Source organism: Clupea harengus, chromosome 17 (genome assembly GCF_900700415.2).
Source record: "Clupea harengus chromosome 17, Ch_v2.0.2, whole genome shotgun sequence".
In the NCBI taxonomy this organism is placed as follows: domain Eukaryota; kingdom Metazoa; phylum Chordata; class Actinopteri; order Clupeiformes; family Clupeidae; genus Clupea; species Clupea harengus.
Window position 1 is genome coordinate 2,549,410 of NC_045168.1, and position 20,000 is coordinate 2,569,409.

The 20,000-nt window shown below is 44.2% G+C and overlaps 2 protein-coding genes across 4 annotated transcripts in view; both read right to left on the minus strand.

Moving 5' to 3' along the window:
* vill (villin-like) overlaps positions 1–12,026 on the minus strand; it is a 19,823-nt gene extending 7,797 nt beyond the window's left edge. The window contains exons 1-8 of the mRNA XM_012816127.3: positions 11,660–12,026; positions 4,323–4,405; positions 3,438–3,512; positions 2,725–2,918; positions 2,226–2,334; positions 1,488–1,598; positions 690–895; positions 23–101 (exon numbers count right to left, since the gene is read on the minus strand). Coding sequence (XP_012671581.2) covers positions 23–101; positions 690–895; positions 1,488–1,598; positions 2,226–2,334; positions 2,725–2,918; positions 3,438–3,512; positions 4,323–4,405; positions 11,660–11,675 — 873 coding nt within the window. The 5' untranslated portion in view covers positions 11,676–12,026. The remainder of the gene's footprint in view (positions 1–22; positions 102–689; positions 896–1,487; positions 1,599–2,225; positions 2,335–2,724; positions 2,919–3,437; positions 3,513–4,322; positions 4,406–11,659) is intronic.
* Positions 12,027–12,422: 396 nt separating this feature from the next.
* ctdspla (CTD (carboxy-terminal domain, RNA polymerase II, polypeptide A) small phosphatase-like a) overlaps positions 12,423–20,000 on the minus strand; it is a 40,644-nt gene continuing 33,066 nt past the window's right edge. For all 3 annotated transcript variants that reach the window (XM_012816288.3, XM_012816290.3, XM_012816289.3), the window contains 4 exons: positions 18,094–18,150; positions 16,899–16,991; positions 16,288–16,473; positions 12,423–13,769 (listed from right to left, as the gene is read on the minus strand). In XM_012816288.3, coding sequence (XP_012671742.2) covers positions 13,644–13,769; positions 16,288–16,473; positions 16,899–16,991; positions 18,094–18,150 — 462 coding nt within the window. In that variant the 3' untranslated portion in view covers positions 12,423–13,643. The remainder of the gene's footprint in view (positions 13,770–16,287; positions 16,474–16,898; positions 16,992–18,093; positions 18,151–20,000) is intronic.

Consider the following 20,000-nt stretch of genomic DNA (forward strand, 5'->3'; position numbering starts at 1 on the left):
AGCCCGTAATGATTTGGCTCACAGTGGAACGCAGCAGATCCTGGGTCAGTGGCTGACTGGCCACCTCCTGCACCACCAGCTTCCCACTGGTATCTGAAACACTGTCAGCACACACACACACACACACACACACACACACACACACACACACACACACACACACACACACACACACACACACACACACACACACATACGGACATAATATATGGGTACCCGAATACACTTAATAAAGTTATTCGTTCCCGTCATGCTAAACTCAAATTGATTCAGCTAATAAGCCCATGTCTCAGCTCAATGCAGCTAATTAATCGTGTTAAATTACTGCCTCCCACACCAGTGGAGCGTCACATCTCAAGAATAAGGCACAGAAACTAGAGAGACCATGGCACACACATTCAGTTTTTCACACATATATGCCTATGTGATAACATGTTACCATGTATTTCTTTCCACACAAATGGAATGGCATGTCCTAATTAAGAACCCTACTTTAATTATTCTAGATGTGTAATCAAAGTGAATCATTTTGAATTGAAGACATAACTATGGAAAGATAATTTGTTCTGAACACTGTTTTTTTTTTAATTCATATATGTAAATAAAGAAAAACGAAAATGTCAGAAAATAAATAATGCTTCTGGTGGATGAAATGATAACTTTCCATGAGGCTGAGGGGCACTACAGACCTGTAGAGTCTGACACTGGCGATCTGGTCCAGGCCTGATTTGTTGTCAGGGATGGCGTCTCTCAGGCCCCCGGTCCTCTGGCCAAGCACGGCCTTCATGATCTTCATCAGCTCAGGGGAGTCATCCTCACGTCCCCCCTCCACCACCCCGATCTGAGCTCGACCCCCACGCTCCCTGTCCCGGATGTCCTGGGCCAGGAGAACAGCCTGGGGAGGAGAGGAGAGGAGAGGAGAGGAGAAAAGAGGAGAGGAGAGGAGAGGAGAGGAGAGGAGAGGGGAGGGGAGGGAGGGGAGGGGAGGAGAGGAGAGGAGAGGAGAGGCAAGGAGAGATAATAGGAGGGGAGGAGAGAGAATAGGAGGGGAGAGGGGAAAGAGGAGTTGGGAGTAGAGAGGAGAGAGGAGAGGAGAGGGTAGGAGAGAGGTGAGGGAAGGTAAGAGGAGAGAGTAGGGGAGGAGAGGAAAGCAGAAGAAAGGAAAGGAAAGAAGAAGGGAGGAGTGGAGAGGAGAGAGGTGAAGAGAGGGGAGAATGAGAGAAGAGGAGAGAAGAAGAAAGGAGAGGAGGGGAGAGGGGGCAGGAGGGTAGGGTAGGAGAAGAGAAGATAGTTGAGTACAGTAGAAGTAAAGAGGACATGAATAAGACAGAGCAAGAGAGGGGGAAGGGGAGAAAAAAGAAAGAAAGAAGAGTAAAAAGGAGGTGGAAGGAGAGAGAGCTGAATGTCTTTGATACACCAGTCCTAAACAAATGCATTCCCCAAACAAATAACACCCCACCACAGCACACAGAGCCCCCCTCCCGTACCTTGAGTCTCTCCCTCCTGTTGCTCTGGGGACCGTTCCACTGCACGATTACTTTGCCCATATCCAGGAGGAATATGTCCCCCTTGTTAAAACTGTTCCAGGACACGTCCACCTGAAACGCAGCAGATGGCACCACATTAACAAGCTCCATTTGCACAGTAATAATAATTTTCACTTTAAGGATCCACACAGGCTAAACGGCGTCTGTGATTAATCTCCAAACCAACAAATTTACAAGAAAATGATTCATGCTGCTCTTTTTGTCAGGCTGACAGCAACATTTATCCTCTCTAATTAACAATGCGAAGTTTAAAAGACCATATTTGAAATGGAGATTTCTTTTAAAGGGTTTTTTATGTAGAAACAGATGAGCCGAACCCATGAAAAATCCATAGCCTTCTCTGAAGTGATGCCCAATGGAGAGTTTGTGGCCACAAGTCCAGTTCTATGAAGTCAAGCTCCTTCATTTTACCCTCATGACGTGCTATGCCAGTTACACATAGGAATTCAGACAGATTTTTTAAATCATTTTATTCCTTCTATTTCTTATTTTCTGTGGTGACACTATGCTAACATTAACAGACCCGGGGAACCAATAAATGTTGTAACACCAAACAAAAAAGTATAGAGATAATCAGTGAAATGAGCAAAAAGTAGCATTAACCCTGTTAATTAACTATTTTTAGATTGTAGATGGAGAACATCCCGGCTGTAAGTGTAGGTGTTCATGTGTCACTACCTCCGTGGCCGTGATGTGTTTGGTCCCTTTGACGTGCAGCAGCCTCAGGATGTTGTAAGCGTTGGTCTCGACATGCTGGAACCCTGACGCCACCCCGCCCTTCTTGTAGCTGAGGCCAAACACCCACACAGAAAACACATGTGTGTTCATCATCAGGCATCTCAAGCTAATCCAGGGCTTAGCACTCGCAGCATTTCTGTTGTGGCATTTAAGTCCCTCTTCTGCAGCTTCTCATGACATTTATAAACACACAGATTCAATACATTTCAAACCTGACATACCGAGGTTGTTGTATGCTATATGTGGGTATATGCTTAGTTGGAAAGCTTGCTGGCCAGGAATGTAAGATGAAGCACACTATATCAGACATGGCAGGATGGGGATGCCAAGGTGAAAGCATCCGTGATGTAAACAAGCGCTCCAAAAAAGAGAGTCTCTCCAGTTTCCTCACTGGACTCCTCTCTGGTGATGCTCTGAGTGGCATGGCGCTGGGACTTACATGAGTCCGTTCTTGAAGTAGCTCCTGAACGTGGGCGACTCGTTGGCCTGCACCTCCCTGTGCTGGACGGGGCTGCCCCCCAGGGTCTCGTCCATCTGGGTGACGTAGATGGCCGCCGCTCCCTGCTCGTCCTGGGAGGAGGCGTTACCGATCCAGTAGTGGATGTCGGTGGAGTGAGAGGAGTCATGACCAACCTGGACCAACAGTAACACCAACCATAGTGAATTACAGCAGAATGACAGGTGTGTGTGTTTTATGAGGAAAACAAAGCAAAACGATGCAGCTGTTAAAGAGACACAGAGACAAATGCAGCACATTTGTATATGGGCGTATGGGAGTATATGGGCGGCACTGATGGGGTAGTTTTGTTTTAAATCAAAAGAATAGAGTAGTTCTGAACACAAAGGCTTATTGTCGTAGCATACTGGTCGAGTAAATCAGTAGAATCCAAAGATCAGAGTAGCTGTTAGAATAGCATATGTTCCATTTATACATTGACAACAGCAAGAAGGGAAAATCAGACTGCCATCTCTGGATGGCCCTTTTGTACAGCAGACGAGTGCTTTGCACACACAACGGGCACACTGTAAATAGCCTTGGCTGAGTTGTTGTGACATGTGCGCCTATGATTGGACATCTAGGTAGAGAGGAAAAGCTTGCGTATTTCATGTTGAAACCAACGGCTTGGCAGCACAGTTGGCTTGTGGACTCACATGAAGGACTATGTAGCAATCCCCCTCAAAGAAATTCCCATAGGCTTGCTCAGGCACGGGGACCACGTTCATACTCTGCAAAGGGAAGACAATGGAGGATTAAAAATAATGACCGTGGGGCAATAGAGAGAAGGAGAGCGGAGATGGAAGACAAGGAGATGTGAGGGGAGGAGAGGGGAGAGCAGGACAGAAAAGAGTGCAGAAGAGAAGAGAGACAGAGAGAGATGGGGGGTGGGGGTGAATGAGGAGAGGAAAAATTCAAAGAAAAGGAGAGGAGAGGTGAATTTAGGAGAGGGGCAGAGCTGCAGGGAGGAGAAGGGGGAGAAAGAGAAGTGGAGAGTTAGATGAGAGCGAGGGAGTTGACCTATGAGCTGGTAAGCTGAACAGACAGGAGAGTGGAGGTGGGAAGACAGTGGAGGAGATGAGAAGAGACAAGTAGACAAGAAAAGACAAGAGCAGAGAGAGGAGAAGAAAAAAGAAAAGAGCTTGAGATGGTGATTGAAGAGGAAAGGGAGAATGGCACATATCTGTATAAAGGTACTCATTACAGACAGTCACCCTCTGGCTGCTTACAGTGATGGTTCATATCTGCATGAAGGTACTCATTATAGACAGTCTCTCTTACAGTGATGGTTCATATCTGCATGAAGGTACTCATTATAGACAGTCTCTCTTACAGTGATGGTTCATATCTGCATGAAGGTACTCATTATAGACAGTCTCTCTTACAGTGATGGTTCATATCTGCATGAAGGTACTCATTATAGACAGTCTCTCTTACAGTGATGGTTCATATCTGCATGAAGGTACTCATTATAGACAGTCTCTCTTACAGTGATGGTTCATATCTGCATGAAGGTACTCATTATAGACAGTCTCTCTTACATTGATGGTCCATATCTGCAGTCCAGGTTTCTTCTGGATGCTCTTCAACACGTCTGCTGTTTCTTCTGACATCCTGTGAAACTCTGAGGAAGGAGAGGTGGCAGAATCGGCTGTGAACTCACAGCTCTTAATTAGAGGGATGGGTTGCGATAAGAAAGCTTTAAAGAGTTTAAATTAAACAACCGGAGCATATGACCACGAAATGAGAAATCGACCCATCCAAACTGGCTGACAAACATCACATATCATACAGACAAATAAAAGCTTTTTGGAGCAATCTTACAGAGGTCAACTCATTGAACACCACTAGGACACGCAAGATGAACAGTAAAAGAGATGCTGAAAGATGACCCAGTCGTCACCTTCTTCTTAAGGACGGGGAGAGAGGACATAATGATGATCCATGCAGCGCTGGAAGCGCCGGGTCGTCTCCAGCTCTGGGTCGTTAATATCAGACATTTCATATTTTTGATGCAAAATTCATAGCAGTGCAGGTTTTTATAATGAGGGAAAGCTTCCCGCTTCCGTCTGTCCTCTGACAGTGCCAAGGCTGCCGGACGCTCGCAAGAAGATCAAACACAGCAGATAAGACACTATTATTCATTATTCAACCTGAAGGTACTGGAGTCCTGTACTGATCGGGAACAGACTCCTTACAGACAATGATGGGATGAACACAAGGCAGCGCAGAGCAGAGTGGAAAATCAGATGATAACCACAGTTTTAGACTTAAGAAACAGAGTGAGCACCTAATTGAGTGTTTGGATTGCATAACGTTGAGATATAGAATAGAATAGAAATAGAATAGAAAAGCCTTTATTGTCATTGTATTTATACAACGAAATTTTGAGTGCTTCTCCTGTTGGTGTGACGAGGGACAACATATAACACAACAACAACATATAACATAACAATACTACAACTATCCAAAAACAGTAGGAACAGCCCCCCAAAAAATATATATATACATTAAGAGTAGAACAAAGTGCGGTGGCATAGACTAAAGTACTTCAATAAATAAATCAATTAATACAGCTTTGTTTATGCACATGTGTAAGGTGCCTGAGATGGTATGTGACTTGTAGTCAATAAAGTGCTCGGTATTATATATATATGATGTTCCCTAAAGGGTGAACACCCACAACAGAGTAATTTGAAAGCAGATCACCCACGATTGACATTATAAAGGAGGAATATTTGACATGTAACTCCCAAAAAGTGGATTACATTATATTATGGTATTCTCCAAGAATTCTTCATTTGTCTGGATCCTTATGGATTTGTCCAGGTCACATGTGCAACAGTCTTGCACTCCTAAGGGAGCATAATTGTCTGGTACTCATGTTTCTGTTATCAAACGATACACCCCCCACCACCCCCCAAACCACCCCCCACCCCCCAAACAACCCCCCACCCCCCAAACAACCCACCACCCCTCAAACAACCCCCCACCCCCCAAACAACCCACCACCCCTCAAACAACCCACCACCCCCCAAACAACCCACCACCCCTCAGCTGTCAACAACAATGCAAGTTGTCCTATCGGCAAGATGTGGGTGTTTGAAAACTGCCAAGGGGAGTACTAATGGGGGGAATTCCTGTGTGATTCGGGGGGGGGGGGAGGGGCAACCCCTAGCTACACCCCCCAGTGTCCCAGTGAAGCAGCATCCCAGGGGCACCTGTTTTTCTATTGCCAGAGTGAGATTTAAGGCTATTTAGCCTTTAATAACCCACCCCACCATAAACATTAAACCCCCACTGAGAGACAACCGACATTTAGAAGCTCAAGTGCAACTGTTGCTAGGAGATGACGATGCCACACACCACATCATTGACAGGTCAGCATAGGTAGCATTTACACAGTGACCCTCAAGCAGGATATGAGAATCTGTGAGCGTGCCACCGCCCCTTATTATTTTCCTTTCAGCGACAGCCTCCACTCAAGGGGTTAGCCCTGATAGAGACACGGACAGGCTCAAGTAAAGAGCAGCGCCTTCAGAACAAGGGGCAGTACTCCAGCAGGGTTTTAATTGGCCATCCGACTGCAATTTAGGAGGTGTAACTTAATGAGGAGGCTCACAACTAACTACAGCTACCCCTGGAATATGGAACAGAACAGTGGAAGAGTATTTCTTATTAATGCCCTCGGAGAGCAGAGCTCATTACACAGAATTATTTTGTACTGTCACCGATTTCATTCCTGGATCTTTTTTTTCTTCATGTGCACTGGCCTCAGTTAACCCTACGGCTTCGACTCCACGTTCCACCTAAAGGCTCTTCCACAATAACAAACTGCTGGTCAATCAAATCCACTGAGAAAGTGCTTTCAGCTGCACTGTGTAAAGTCCTGTTTAAATCATGTTGGATGGGTTGATTGATCACAGTGGCTTTATAGTGCAAGTTCAAAAGCAGAGGTCTCCAAACAAACATTTAAAATGTATTTGAAGCACATTTGAAACGTGCACTTCCAGTCCAGTCATTTGATGTGCATAGGGTAATTAGCAGTCACTGTTTATCCGGATGAAAAATATTAAGGCCTCACAAGACAAAGTTTTAGTATGTAATAAACTAACTACTGAAAAATACTAACTACAGAAGAAATGCACAGGATGCATGAAAATAATGAGAAACACTGTATATGTCTGATAAGATGCATTATTCTTAGATGGCATTATTCTTAAAATAAGAAATAACTTAGTATTAAAAAATATTTTTAAATAAATAGAGCTTCCCCCCCTCCATGAACAGAAACTCGAGAGACAATAGACCAGAGAGCAGCTGCCTCTGATACAGCGCTGGGCCTAATCAGGGTCTTCTACTCCCTGGGAAGTCATACACTATTCGCACAAAGTGTAGCCTGCTCTAATGGAGCCTCCCTTTCAGGTCTCCTGCCTGTGCCCAGTCAATACAGCCAGGCTTACTATTCAATTAGTCGCCACTGTCCTTTCAGTCCGGAATTGTTAGCAAAGGACATTGTGAACAATACGGCTGCAGTCCATTACGTCTCCATGATCATGTTACATCATATTTAGGCATCCAGGCAGCGAAGCTATTTTTCCTCCCGCGAAACACGATGGGCAGCAAAGAACAGAAGTCACACTCGCATCAAATCTTCATCATAGATTCCAAATCAGAACACCTTCTCATGAAATTACAGAATAATTATAATGCCTGTTGTGGGCACTACAACAGGCACATTTAGAACCAAAAGAGATAGAACAAAAAAGTAAATCCTTTTCAAAGTTATGCATCAATCAAATGTGAAGGTGTGGCCCATAATGACACTATGGCCAATGTATGATGTAAAAGTTCAAACTTAATGAAACGTGATACATTCTATCACTACAACATTCTTTGGATGCATTCCAAATTTCGTAAAATGTCATCCATAAGGGGCGCTACAACTGACACATGTCAACAACTCAAGAGCTGCTTAAGCAAAAAAATCTGAAATTTGGTATGATTATACTTGGCCCTATTTGCTAACATTTCTTAAAGGGCCAGTGGGGTCACTCATCAAAATGGCTACCATCAGCCAATCGAACTTCATCAATCAATGTCTGCCAGTGTGAATGGCCGATCATCATGAAACTTCATAGGGTCATTCATAATTGAACACTATTGTCATATTGTCATGCTATTGTGAAGATATTCTATATCATTTCAGTCGGCAGTAGCACAGCTCTGTATTGCTATCAGATAATGCCAGCACATTGCATATTATCAATATCCATGTCCACGTATCCATAACCATACATACAATAGCTATATGTAGGCAAATACCTAGCCAAAGTTTAACATGATGCAATAAGTTATGCCATTTGGGGAACACTTAGTAGCTTGTATGCATGAATGGAAACTGTGCCTTGAGTTAACTGGAAACTCATCATGCACATAAGATAAGAATGAAAATTAAGTTAGCGTAGGATTCAGCTGACACTGAATTTTGCCAACCAAACAGCCGCTTTATTTGCACAGGGAGTTCAGTCAGCTGAAGTGGCTGTTTGCATGGGTCTTACCTTAAGCTGATGAGGTGGGTCCCTGGCGTAAGTGCGTTTTATCCAGAGGTTGCTGTCTGTCTGTATGTGACTGTATGGAAATGAGCGTTCAGCTGGCTGTTCCTTTCTGTGGTTGACTGTCTGAATGTGTGTGTGTGTGTGTGTGTGTGTGTGGGTGGGTCGAGTGAGGAAGTGATTTTCTGTGTGTCCCCACCCAGGTGAAAACACACCTGCACGCACCTGCGCTATGCACTGAAAAGGTAAAGAGGTAGGCTGAGTGTCCACTCCCTACTACTCTTAGAACAATGGTATGCTTCAATCTATCTCTGTTTCTTTCTTTCTCTCTCTCTCTCACACACACAAACAAACCCACACACGCACACACAAACAAACCCACACACACACACACGCACATACACAATCTATAAAGTACAAAGTCGGTATATTATCATAAAATGGGTTAAATAAAATAAAGGAAAACAGTAGTGCACCAATAGATTACAAAGTGCCACATTGTCTTTGATTTGGTTTTACATTTCGATCTTGACCTCTTTCCACTCGTCTCTTAAGTTGTCTGTACATTAGGCCTGTGCTGAGCCTGAGGCGCACAAACCTAAGAGTCTGCTCCCTACTGCTCTTAGAACAGCAGTAAGCCTTTCACACACCACACACACACACACACACACACACACACATTACACACACACATACAATCTGCAGTAGCTGTAGTAGTGTTGTTTATTTTATTCCATTGTGACATCTTTCCTCCCATGCCTCATCTCATTTGTACAGTAGGCCTATATTCCACTTCTGGTGTTTGACGGACAGGCCCAATAGACCCTGTGTGTGTGTACATGTGTGTGTGTGTGTGTGTGCTCTGGCTGGAGCTCGCTCTCTTAGCCTTTAATCTCCACCACTGCTGACTCCTGATTGCGCTCCCAGGTGGCCGCAGTTGCACCCCTCCAGGCTTAGCCAATGGCCGCGTGCACACGAGGGCTTAGCGAGAGGCACTCGAGAGTGAGAGGCAATTATTAAATTCCCATCCGCGAGCAGATGGACAGGCCGAGTGAAGGACCGCGCTGTGAGAGGCTCTTGGCCTGAATTGAGAGGGTTCCTGGTCGAGAGCTAGGGAATAAACGAACGAACGGGGGATAGCCGCGCATGGCACAAAAAAAAGATTCTCTATCAATGTTTGGTTTAATCATCTCATCTCATCTCCCCAAACTCTCACACTGACAGCGAAATGAAAACAAGATGGAGAGCAGAAGTAAAATGTTTACCAAGAGGAGGGGAGGTTTATTTTGTCTGATCTTGTTTCTTGTTCTGTTTTTTCCACTCAGAAAGCCAGCGACAGGCGTTCGTTTGATTGACTACATCTGGGTGTCCCTTTGGGTTCCTCAAGGCAGTGGGGATAATTGCAAGACATCTAACAGATGGGCTGATTTTCACTAGGCATCCCAGTCTAGGAGGATTACAGCTTGACGCCATCATTACGCTTCGAATCAACACTAAAAACGAACAGACTGACACCGTGCAGCTTACAAGCATACAAATGGTTCAACATGACATCTCTACAAGCACGTCTGTGCTCAGAGTTTGGATTCTGTTTAGGGGTTGGTCGGGTTCGCTCAGTTCAGTTCATTCCCCTTTCAGTCCGGCAGCTTTGGTTCTGAATGGCGCCTTTGAGAGGCTGTCCTCATTGAGAAGGGTTCACCGGCGGGGACCTGCGTGCCCTCTTCATTAAGCAAATGAGCGTATCTCTCCATGCGTGCGTCCTTTAGGCAGGCTGCTCGTTGTGTGGTGGAAGAGGTAGACACAGGCTTTTCATGGGGGATTTGTGTGCGGAGTTCTGTGCCTTCACTAATGAGACCGTCCCCCCTCCTCCTCATCCTTGCATCGGAATACAAACACACACAAACAAGACCCTTTCCCTGGGCCCTCCCTGACAACACATCCTTCTCTCATCCCAGCACACATAAACACACACACAGACACACACACACAGATATGCAAACCCCCCCGAACTCACACATACTCACACACATACACTCTCAGCCCTTTCCCTGAGCCCTCTCAGACAACACACTCTCCTCTCACCCCACACACACACACACAGAACGAGAGAGAGAGACAACACACTCTCCTCCAAACACACACACACACACACACACACACACACACACAGGGAACTTTCCCCTGGGCCCTGAGTGAAACAGACAGTCATGACTCACTCTCCTCGTTCCAGGGCCCCATCCAGTGATTGGGCTCTCCCTCCCCTCCCTTCCTCTCCCTCTCCCCTCTTCTCCTCTTAGGGTCCCTGACACCTGTGCCTAACCCTTTGCACATCCACGTAGGAACGCCTTCAACATACCAAGCAGGCCAGCCACCCGGCTCCTAATAAGAGAGCAAATACCTCATCAGGTTTGCAATACACACACACACACACACACACACACACACACACACACACACACACACACACACACACACACACACACACACACACACACACACACACACACACACACACACACACACAAACACACACACACACACACACACACTCACACACACACACACACACACACACACACACACACACACACACACTCACACACACACACACACACTCACACACACACACACATCAGGTTTGCACAGCACATATTCAAATCAGCAGATTTGCCATCAGGGCTGTATGAGTCACCATGACTTGCCAGGCATCCTACATTTGCTATGGAGATGTTCAGTGAGATATAGATATAGATAGATAGATAGATAGATAGATAGATTTGCAGTGAGATATACGAAACTGGTGAAAGCAGATTTAACAGGCAGTCTGTCAGTCAGAGTTTTGAGTGGTTAAAGAAAAAAAAAAGTGACAATAAAACACTTTGCTATCAAGTACAAACAGTGTACTTGCATTTGTCATTAACTGACACCTTTGAAGTACACTTGATGGTGAAGTTTAATGATATACTGAAAAATCCCGATGAATGCAAATTAAGAGTGAAAGTTATGTCAATTATAAAATGCAAACACATGCATGAAAATGCCCCAAAACAAAGAATGAACACAGACAGGAATAGGGGCAACTCCTTTTGGTCTAGAAGCAGTTCCATGATTTGACAATACAAAGTGGACTGTACCTTTAAATCATAGCTATTAGCATAACTGTACTACAGGTTTCGTTTTTAATATTGACTGAACTCCCTGTGCCACCAAAATATCAAGAATTTAAAGAGAAAATAACACATGTAACTCACACATACACAAACACACACACAGCTCCTTTACATGGCATGTTTTTGAATGTCATTTGAAGAACTTTTACTTACCTTTTTGCGTCCTCATGCGGTTCTTGGTGACTCTTCAATCACTGCTGTAATCATTGAATGAATCACAAATTTGGTCCCAGCATGATGTCTGATGATTATCAAAGTATCCTTTATTTACAACCAGTGGGAGCAAGACCCAAATCTGTACTCTGTGGGGCTCTAGAAGTTTCTGTGGGTCCCCTGATATGACACAAATTCTTCACAGAATCAGCTGACTTCTCTCCCGCTGGTTGCTAGGCAAATAAGTGACCAAAAGTTCACGTCAACTCTGGGCAGCACCTCGTCCCGACACACAAGTGCAGCGATTGCTCATTAACTTGAACTTTTTTCTTTCTTACCTCAGTGACTTTGTTTGTGTGTTTAGTGCTGAGGTGAAGTTCTCAAATACCCTGTTTTTGTGGACTCGTTTATTTATTTTAGTTTTGTTCCAAGCTGAAACCACTCAGTAGATGTGTAACAATGGATGTATTGTATTATCGTCCCCTCTTCTCTCGTGGCTCCCCCTTTGAAGCCTTCCTCTTGATGCTGTAGATGGAGATGTTGTAGAGCTGTGCAGTGTGGGCCCCTGTCCAATAACAATTTACTCAGAGAATATAATAGCTTCGCAAATTGGACCCATGAAGAAGGCACTGATGTAACATACTTTAAACACACACACACACACACACACACACACACACACACACACACACACACACACACACACACACACACACACACACACACACACACACACACACAAACACACAGACACAGACTGAGGCAGAGAACCAACTTATTTTAATAATGCCACTTATCACTGGAACATGATTCAAGACTTGTATATGCTATTCTGTTAAGTTTTGACATACTTGCAATTTGTTTTCAATTACACTTTAGGATATATTGATATATGTTTTACAGTTTGGTCAAAATAGATTAATTCAATCAAATGCAGGAGATGATTCAGAAACTGTCTGCATTGTTTATTTTCTTCATGATAAAATCACATCAAATTGCAATTGTACTGGCTTGCTGTTGATTAACAAATACAGCTATTTTCGCGTTATACTGTATATCATATCATCTCATAATATGTCATATTGCAATTAGCCCATTAATGCAAACACCATAAAATAATGACCGTAAGACAATATATTTTGTCAAAATTTAAGAACAAATCTTAGAGTCAATCTAAGCCGTTGATCAGTAAATATTCTTTAGATACTTGTGGCAACGCACTTGGAAAGTCCTCTTCATAAATAGGATTTCAAATGAAAGACATATTTCTCCACTTCTTTAGTGTGTACTTTTTTTAAAGGTTCGAGTTCTCTGTAAATATGCAGCATAAAAAAAATGTCATCATCCTCATACAAAGACCAGTCAGAAGGCACTTGGTTGGGTTAAGAGAAGATAATCACAGTTGTTGGAACCGCTGCTGACCGAGAGAGAGACTGCCTGCATAGGGAGAACAGAAACGAGACGACAGTCTGTGGTCTTCAAGACCTCTCTGAAAATAACTATTTGCTTTTGTTTTGTTTATTTTGTTTTGTTTTTTATCAACTTTTTTTTTTTTGGTAAATATATAGGACTCAAGAGGATACTTAACTCTTGTCTCCCTCTGGTATAAAAAAGTAGGTCGTTTTAGTTGTCTTTCTTTTCGTTCCATGTGGATCATTCGAATCAGAATTACAAACATATATTATGTACACGTCTCCTTGCCAACCGTCTCACTGGTGTCCGAGTCCATAGATGGCAGGGTGTTTGTTTGGACTCCACCCTTGAGGGTGTGGCCATGTGAGCGTATATCACCGCCTCCTTCCATGCCCCGTAGGTAAGACTGTCGCCCCCTCCAGGCGAGCACCAGAACAGCCCGAGTCTTAGCCGGAGCTGCAGCACAGCGTATGTGTGTGTGTGTGTGCCGGCCCGGAGAGCTCTGAGGCAGGAGAGGGAGGTTGAAAGGTGGGACAGTGGAGGAGGGTGAGGGGTGTGGGTGGACATGGTGCTACCTGGCCCGGAGGTTCTGTAGCATGGTATAAATTTCCGACTCTCGGCTGAGGCCCTCGAAGACAGGGATGAGGTCCAGTAGCTCGGTGTCTGTCATGTCGTCGAACCACGACTGCACTGGGACCTGTGGAGACAGTGAGGAGAGAGAGAGTTAAGTTGGACTCGCAGTGGAGGACTGGCGCATGGCACAGGTTTTGCAGCAGGCCAACTTCAGACGTGTCTTTTGAGACGTTCACAAAGTACTGAACAAGTGTTGAGTCAGGCACCTTCAGGAGTGTCATGATGGTCATGTAGATCTATTTCCAATCAGGTTGAGATAGACACCACCACTCACCCAGAAGTACATTATTTACACACACACACACACACACACACACACACACACACACACACACACACACAAACACACACACACACACACACACACACACACACACACACACACACGCACTTCCCCAAGAGACTTTCAATGCAGTTTCAAATGTAATAATTAGAGGCCTCAGTCTGTGTGTGTGTGAGAGTAAGTGTGTGTGTATGTCAGTATGTGTGTGTGTATATGACAGTATGTGTGTGTGTATGACAGTGTGTGTGCGCGAGAGAGCGAGACTACGAGAGAAGTCTGGTGGCGCACGCCTACGCGGCGTTACATCAGCACATCAGAAATTCCTCCGACTGCCTGGATGAATAAGAAATGGATGTGGAGGCGAATCAAAGGCACGTCACCAGGCGCAGCGACCGTCCTGGAGACGAATCCCACCGGGAAACCTCACCGAAAAACCCCCGCACAGACATCACAGGGGTCCGCAAGAGAGCGTGAACACACCGCCTACACCGCCACACGAGCCTCATGCTCTGTGTGTTGGTTAGGAGCGCTCTCGTCGCTCAGGCAACATGCCCATAACACCAGGGTCAGAGAGCACACAAACTAATATGCAAAAGCATACCATAAAGATTATGGTCAATACGTCTGAATAAAAAAATCTATTCTATCGAATGAACCCTTGTGAAGAATTTGTTTGTATTTATGTAAGAATGACAAGATATCAGAAGTATACAGTTACTCTGACATGCGAGTGCTTTTGTGTTCTTTTTTTACTTATGATGACTGATCAAGATTGAACAGAAAATATCTATGCTGAACAAACAAAAAATGCAACACTTTTTGGATACATAAGCACTAAAAGGGGTTTTAAATTGAGCAGTCCTACCAAGTTGATTCCTATACTGCACGCCTAGTGTGTGTTATTGAACCATAAGACCTATGAAATGATATGCTTGATGCTGGACATTCAACAGTGGTCTTATTCAATTTAGCTGCTCTCTCTCGGACCAAAGCTGACAGGAATGTGAATTAATACTCGATTTATTCATCCAAGCCCTGCCCTGCCACACCACACCACGCCACGCTACGCTACACCACACCACACCACGCTACACCACGCCACGCCACGCCAGAGGAGAGAGGCGATCTCTGCAGACCTGCGACGCAGCTGACTGTGAGTCAGAGCGATAATACCGCAGCACATGAAAGTAGCCGTGCCCTGCTGACCACACGGCTCAAACATGGAGCGCCTGGTCAGACACCACAGGCTCGCACCGGCTCCCCCAGCCACCGGCAGCCCTGACTCTCATCTGATGGTGCTTACGGTTGACTTTGCCAAGGTTACGCATTATGCATCCGGGTGAACAAATACATAGTGTGTGTCATAGCATGTGTACTTGCACAAATGCACTGAAAGATTTTAGAGTAGTAATTTTAGAGTAATTGTATTTTGTATGCTATATTTGTACACAGCCTAGAGGCTCTCTCTCTCTCTCTCTCCAGCGTTTACCTAATAGGTTACTGTATGACTTCAGCTTCAGCAGCGCATTTCTACATACCTGTGCTGTCAGATTGTAACCGGGAAGGGACTTTTGTTTTGAAAATACAACTTTTATTGTGAAACAGGAAGTGGTCCTCATGACAGGAAATACAGGAAGTGCAGAGTCACTTAAGCACAGGTAGTGTGAGTGTTTGTAAAGCATATGGTGACTGCTAATGGGGGACTTAACTTGCTGGCCACTACCAGGGATGCTACTGGTAAGACAATGTTTGATGTTATCTGGTAATCTATTGCAAAAGTGTGCTTTAGTGTTTGAGTTTTGTGGTAGTTTACATGCACTGTTGTTGTTTGTGTATTTGATGGAGGGCAGTTTGTGAGTACTGTATTTTATGTTTGTTTCTTGTAAAGGTTTTCAGCTGAAAAGACGTGTTTGCTGAAAAGAAGTATTTGAACTCAAATAAAACAAAGAAGAATGAAGAAACCGTCTGAGTCGTTACCATTTTAACCCTGTTGATGGCCAAGGCCTTTTTCAAGTTTGGGCAGAAGTTAAAAAATCCCCTGATAACTTGACAATACCCATCTTCTTAAACTCCATCCATCTATCCATTCATCCCCCCATTCCTCCATCAATGCATCCATTCATTAATTTCTTCATCTATCCATCCATTCATTCCTCCATCCATTCATTCCTCCATCCACCCATCCACCCATCCATCCATCCATCCATTTATCCATCCCTCCATCCATCCATCCATCCATCCCTCTATCCCTCCATTCATCCTTCCTGCATGAATGCATAAAATTCTCTGGCTGGCTCACAGCGTTCTCTGGGTGGAAGATGTAGGAGGCGGGGGAGTTGTCCACGATAATGACTTTGCTGAGCTCCCGGCCCAGTCGGCTGAGGTCTTTGACGTAGTTCCCTCGATGGAACACGCATGATTCCCTGAAGAGCCGCGCCCGGAACACCCCCCACTGGTCCAGCAGGTCCGCCACGGGGTCCGCATACTACAGAACCACAACAGAACACAGAACCCGGTGAGGGTGGACACATTCCACACAAGATGGTCCACAAGCTGGTTCAACACGCCTTAACAGTCTAATCAAGTGATTTCAGGCAAAAAGAAGTTAAATAATAGTAGTCCTACATCACCTCTGATTATTAAGTTTTTAATTTAAGTACTTCTTTGACTATCCGGTTAACGAGAATTTTTAAATGTCAAGGCAGTTCTGTTCTGTTCTTTTCTGAGGGATCCTTTCCCCTGTGGGTTTGTAAAGACTTTTCAGAGTACAGAAGGCTACAGAATGCTACTCATGTAACAGATTTACCTGTGCCTACAGCACACATCCCAAACACCACGTCCCCCCCCCCCCCCCCCGCTATCCTCATCCCCCCCCCCAGATTCATCTCTAGCCTGGGGATGGAGCCTGACCTTGGCTAAGCTGGCTGTGAAGAGCACACACTCAAAGAGCTCGCCCATCTTCTGCAGAAACTCATCCACATGAGGTCTCTTGAGGACATACACCTGCAACGACAGCAAACGTATCAGAGAGTCAGATGGCAGAAGGAAATCATTACATCTTGTCAGCTCCATAAAGACTTGAGACAATCTTGGGACCTGTTGACCGAAGTTTGTTTCTAATATTGAAAGAACCAAAATTGACAAATATTAATATTATTGTTCGTTACAAGGGAACTCTTATCTTCCAACACATTTGAGCAACCAAATCCTCTCCTAGACATGACTGTGATAGCTGAAGTGTGTGTATGGGTGGGTGGTATTTCTTGCTATTAGATAGAGAGCTGTGTCTCCCTAGGGCCCAAAGTAAATGGCCATGTGGTCTCCTCTTTTACGGATGACAAACTGCTGAAACCCGGTGCAAGTAACCAAGAACAGGCCGACTTCAGTGTTTACAGCCTATCCTGGATTACTTGAATCAGGTAGGAGCAATCACACCAGGGCTGGGTTGGCTGCACTCGGATTGCCCTCTGAATTTACACAAACACTTGCAAGACAGATCAAACATATATATGCAGAGACACACACAGAGACACACACAGAGACACACACACACACACACCCAATCCATTCAAGTGAAACACCCAAAGGAGTTTGCCGCGACTCTGGAAGCCCATTCATATGCATTTTGTGTCTTGACATTTGATTAAGCGGTGACAGTGTCAAGTCACCTTGGTCAAGGGCAACCTGCTGCTTTTGCATCTCAAACACAGATAAAGCCGACGACAGCCTGAATGATTTAGGCTGCGTCTCCCGGGCCCTCCTACACACGGCTCGCTAGCAGATGAAAGCAAAGTGAGGAAATGATAAAAAAAAAGGAAGAAATTCACAACAGCCATGGAAAAACCACCGCAGTGTTTCTGATTTGCCCAAAACAAGGCAACAACAGAGGTGGCTACTCATGGTTCCGTAATCAAGAGAGGAGAGTCAGTTGTTTTCTTTTTGTTAAATGTTCAAATCTTATTTTGCTAATTAGCGCTACACATGAGAACGATCCAGATAGGATCCAGAGAGCGAAATCAAAGATAACATGGCAGGAACAAAGGGGTGCATTAAACAAAGAGAACTTGGCACGAGTAAAGAGCTCCCTTTAGAACGAGCGTGGTACCTGATGAACGGTTCCGTCGATCTCCACCGGGACAATGAAATCTGCATTGCTGATGGGCTGCAGAGAGAGAGAGAGAGAGAAAAGAGAACAGGAAGTCGTTACACTAAAGCTCCAATCATCCTGAAGCTTTAAAAATAATAAAAAAATAACATATAAGCACAGCTTACAGTTTTTCTCTATTGCTTTGGCTCAATTCTCGAAACAGAAATGACATTCTCAAAGCTCTAAGTGCATTGGGCAAAATAGCCTATATGGTTCAGCACAACTACATAGATCACCTTCAAAAGGTCATAGCTCACCCAAAACAGTTAATTCAAGCTTCAAAACCAAATAATTTTCTCATATAAATAGTCAATGCCCCCAAAATCAAAATTTCCTTTTCAATTGCTGTGGCTCATCTCTCGGGAAAAAAAAGGACATTCTCAAAGCTTTAAATACATTTGCCAAAATAACCTAGATGGTTTAGCAAAACACTATGGCACACCTGCAAAAGGTCATATCTCTCCCAAAACAGACAAATAATCAGTCAAAACTAATTCCTTTTCTCATACAAATAGTCAGTGCCCCCAAAATGAAAAGTCCCTTTGGCATTGTTTAAACACTGCAGGTCAAAACGTTTAGATGTTTTGTCAGTATGGCAGTGGACCATAGAAATATCCCTCATGTGCACATTTCAATCTTGGCTTAGTCCTTTGACACTGAATGGTTACTGTAGTAGATGTTTTCTTTCCAGAATAATATGTGTATCAAACAGAAAAAAAGTTTAATTCAAGAGGAGCCAACAAGGTTTCACATCACATACTGTATTGCACTCATACTGCCATGGAAATTGTTACAGTAATTGTTACAGTAATTGCCAAACAGAAACAGAAAATGTGTACAGCACAATATACTGTCAAACAATAAGCACATCAAAACTAAAATGATGTATAGCCTACACTACTGTAACAACACATACAGTAGGAAAGTAAAGCAAAGCTGGAGTTTAGTTTTCGTCCTCACTCTCCTTCTCATCCTCGCGCTCATGTCTGTCTGGCCACAGATTTTCATCAACATCACATCTGATGTTATCCCTTGCTATGCAACGGGGGAAGAATCGTTGTGCATGCCACAGTCCATCCCTTACACTGATCTGCTGTGACATCGACACAAGCAGCATCCATTGCCTGGAGAAGGGACCTCTGGTTTAGAGCCCGATGCTCATAGACCCTCCACCTCCATGCAGAAAAAAACTCCTCGATAGAATTGAGGAATGGGGAGTAAGGTGATAAGAGCACCATCATCAGGTTGTTTCCCTGGCCAGGTGCTTCCATGTTCATAAATTGTACTGAACTTGGTCAAGCTCTAGATATTTGATGGAAGCATTTATACTCCTGAATAGGACCTGTCAGCTAACTAAACTTACTGTGTGATCGGTGATCGGATGTATGAATCTCCCCCTTGATTAGTAAAGTTCTAGTTGCACCTGAAAATAAAGCCGATGATCCAAGAGATCCATATTACAGTATATACCATGATGTTTTCCATGGTATTATGTGCCTGAAGGATTTTGACAGTGGAGTGAACTATTGTGCAGGTGATGATGTACACAAGGAAATTATGCCAACATGTTTTGCAGAGAACAACGACTTGACTGAGAAGCAACAGTCAGTTTAGACCAGCAAGATGAATGCAATTGGTAATTGGGCTAACTGAAGGCAATTGAACCTAACCATTTCCAAAGATGTGCTAAATCATTTGAAATTTGTGCAAACTGTAGGCAATTGTACTTGTCATTTACAAGGATGTGCTAATACAATTGCAATTTGATTAAAGGAATGAGAAATTAAAATCGGTTGTGATCAAGAGCACAGTGGTTTGGAGGTTTGCACGTGTTGTTTTGAGAATGTAATTTCTGTTTCGTGAAA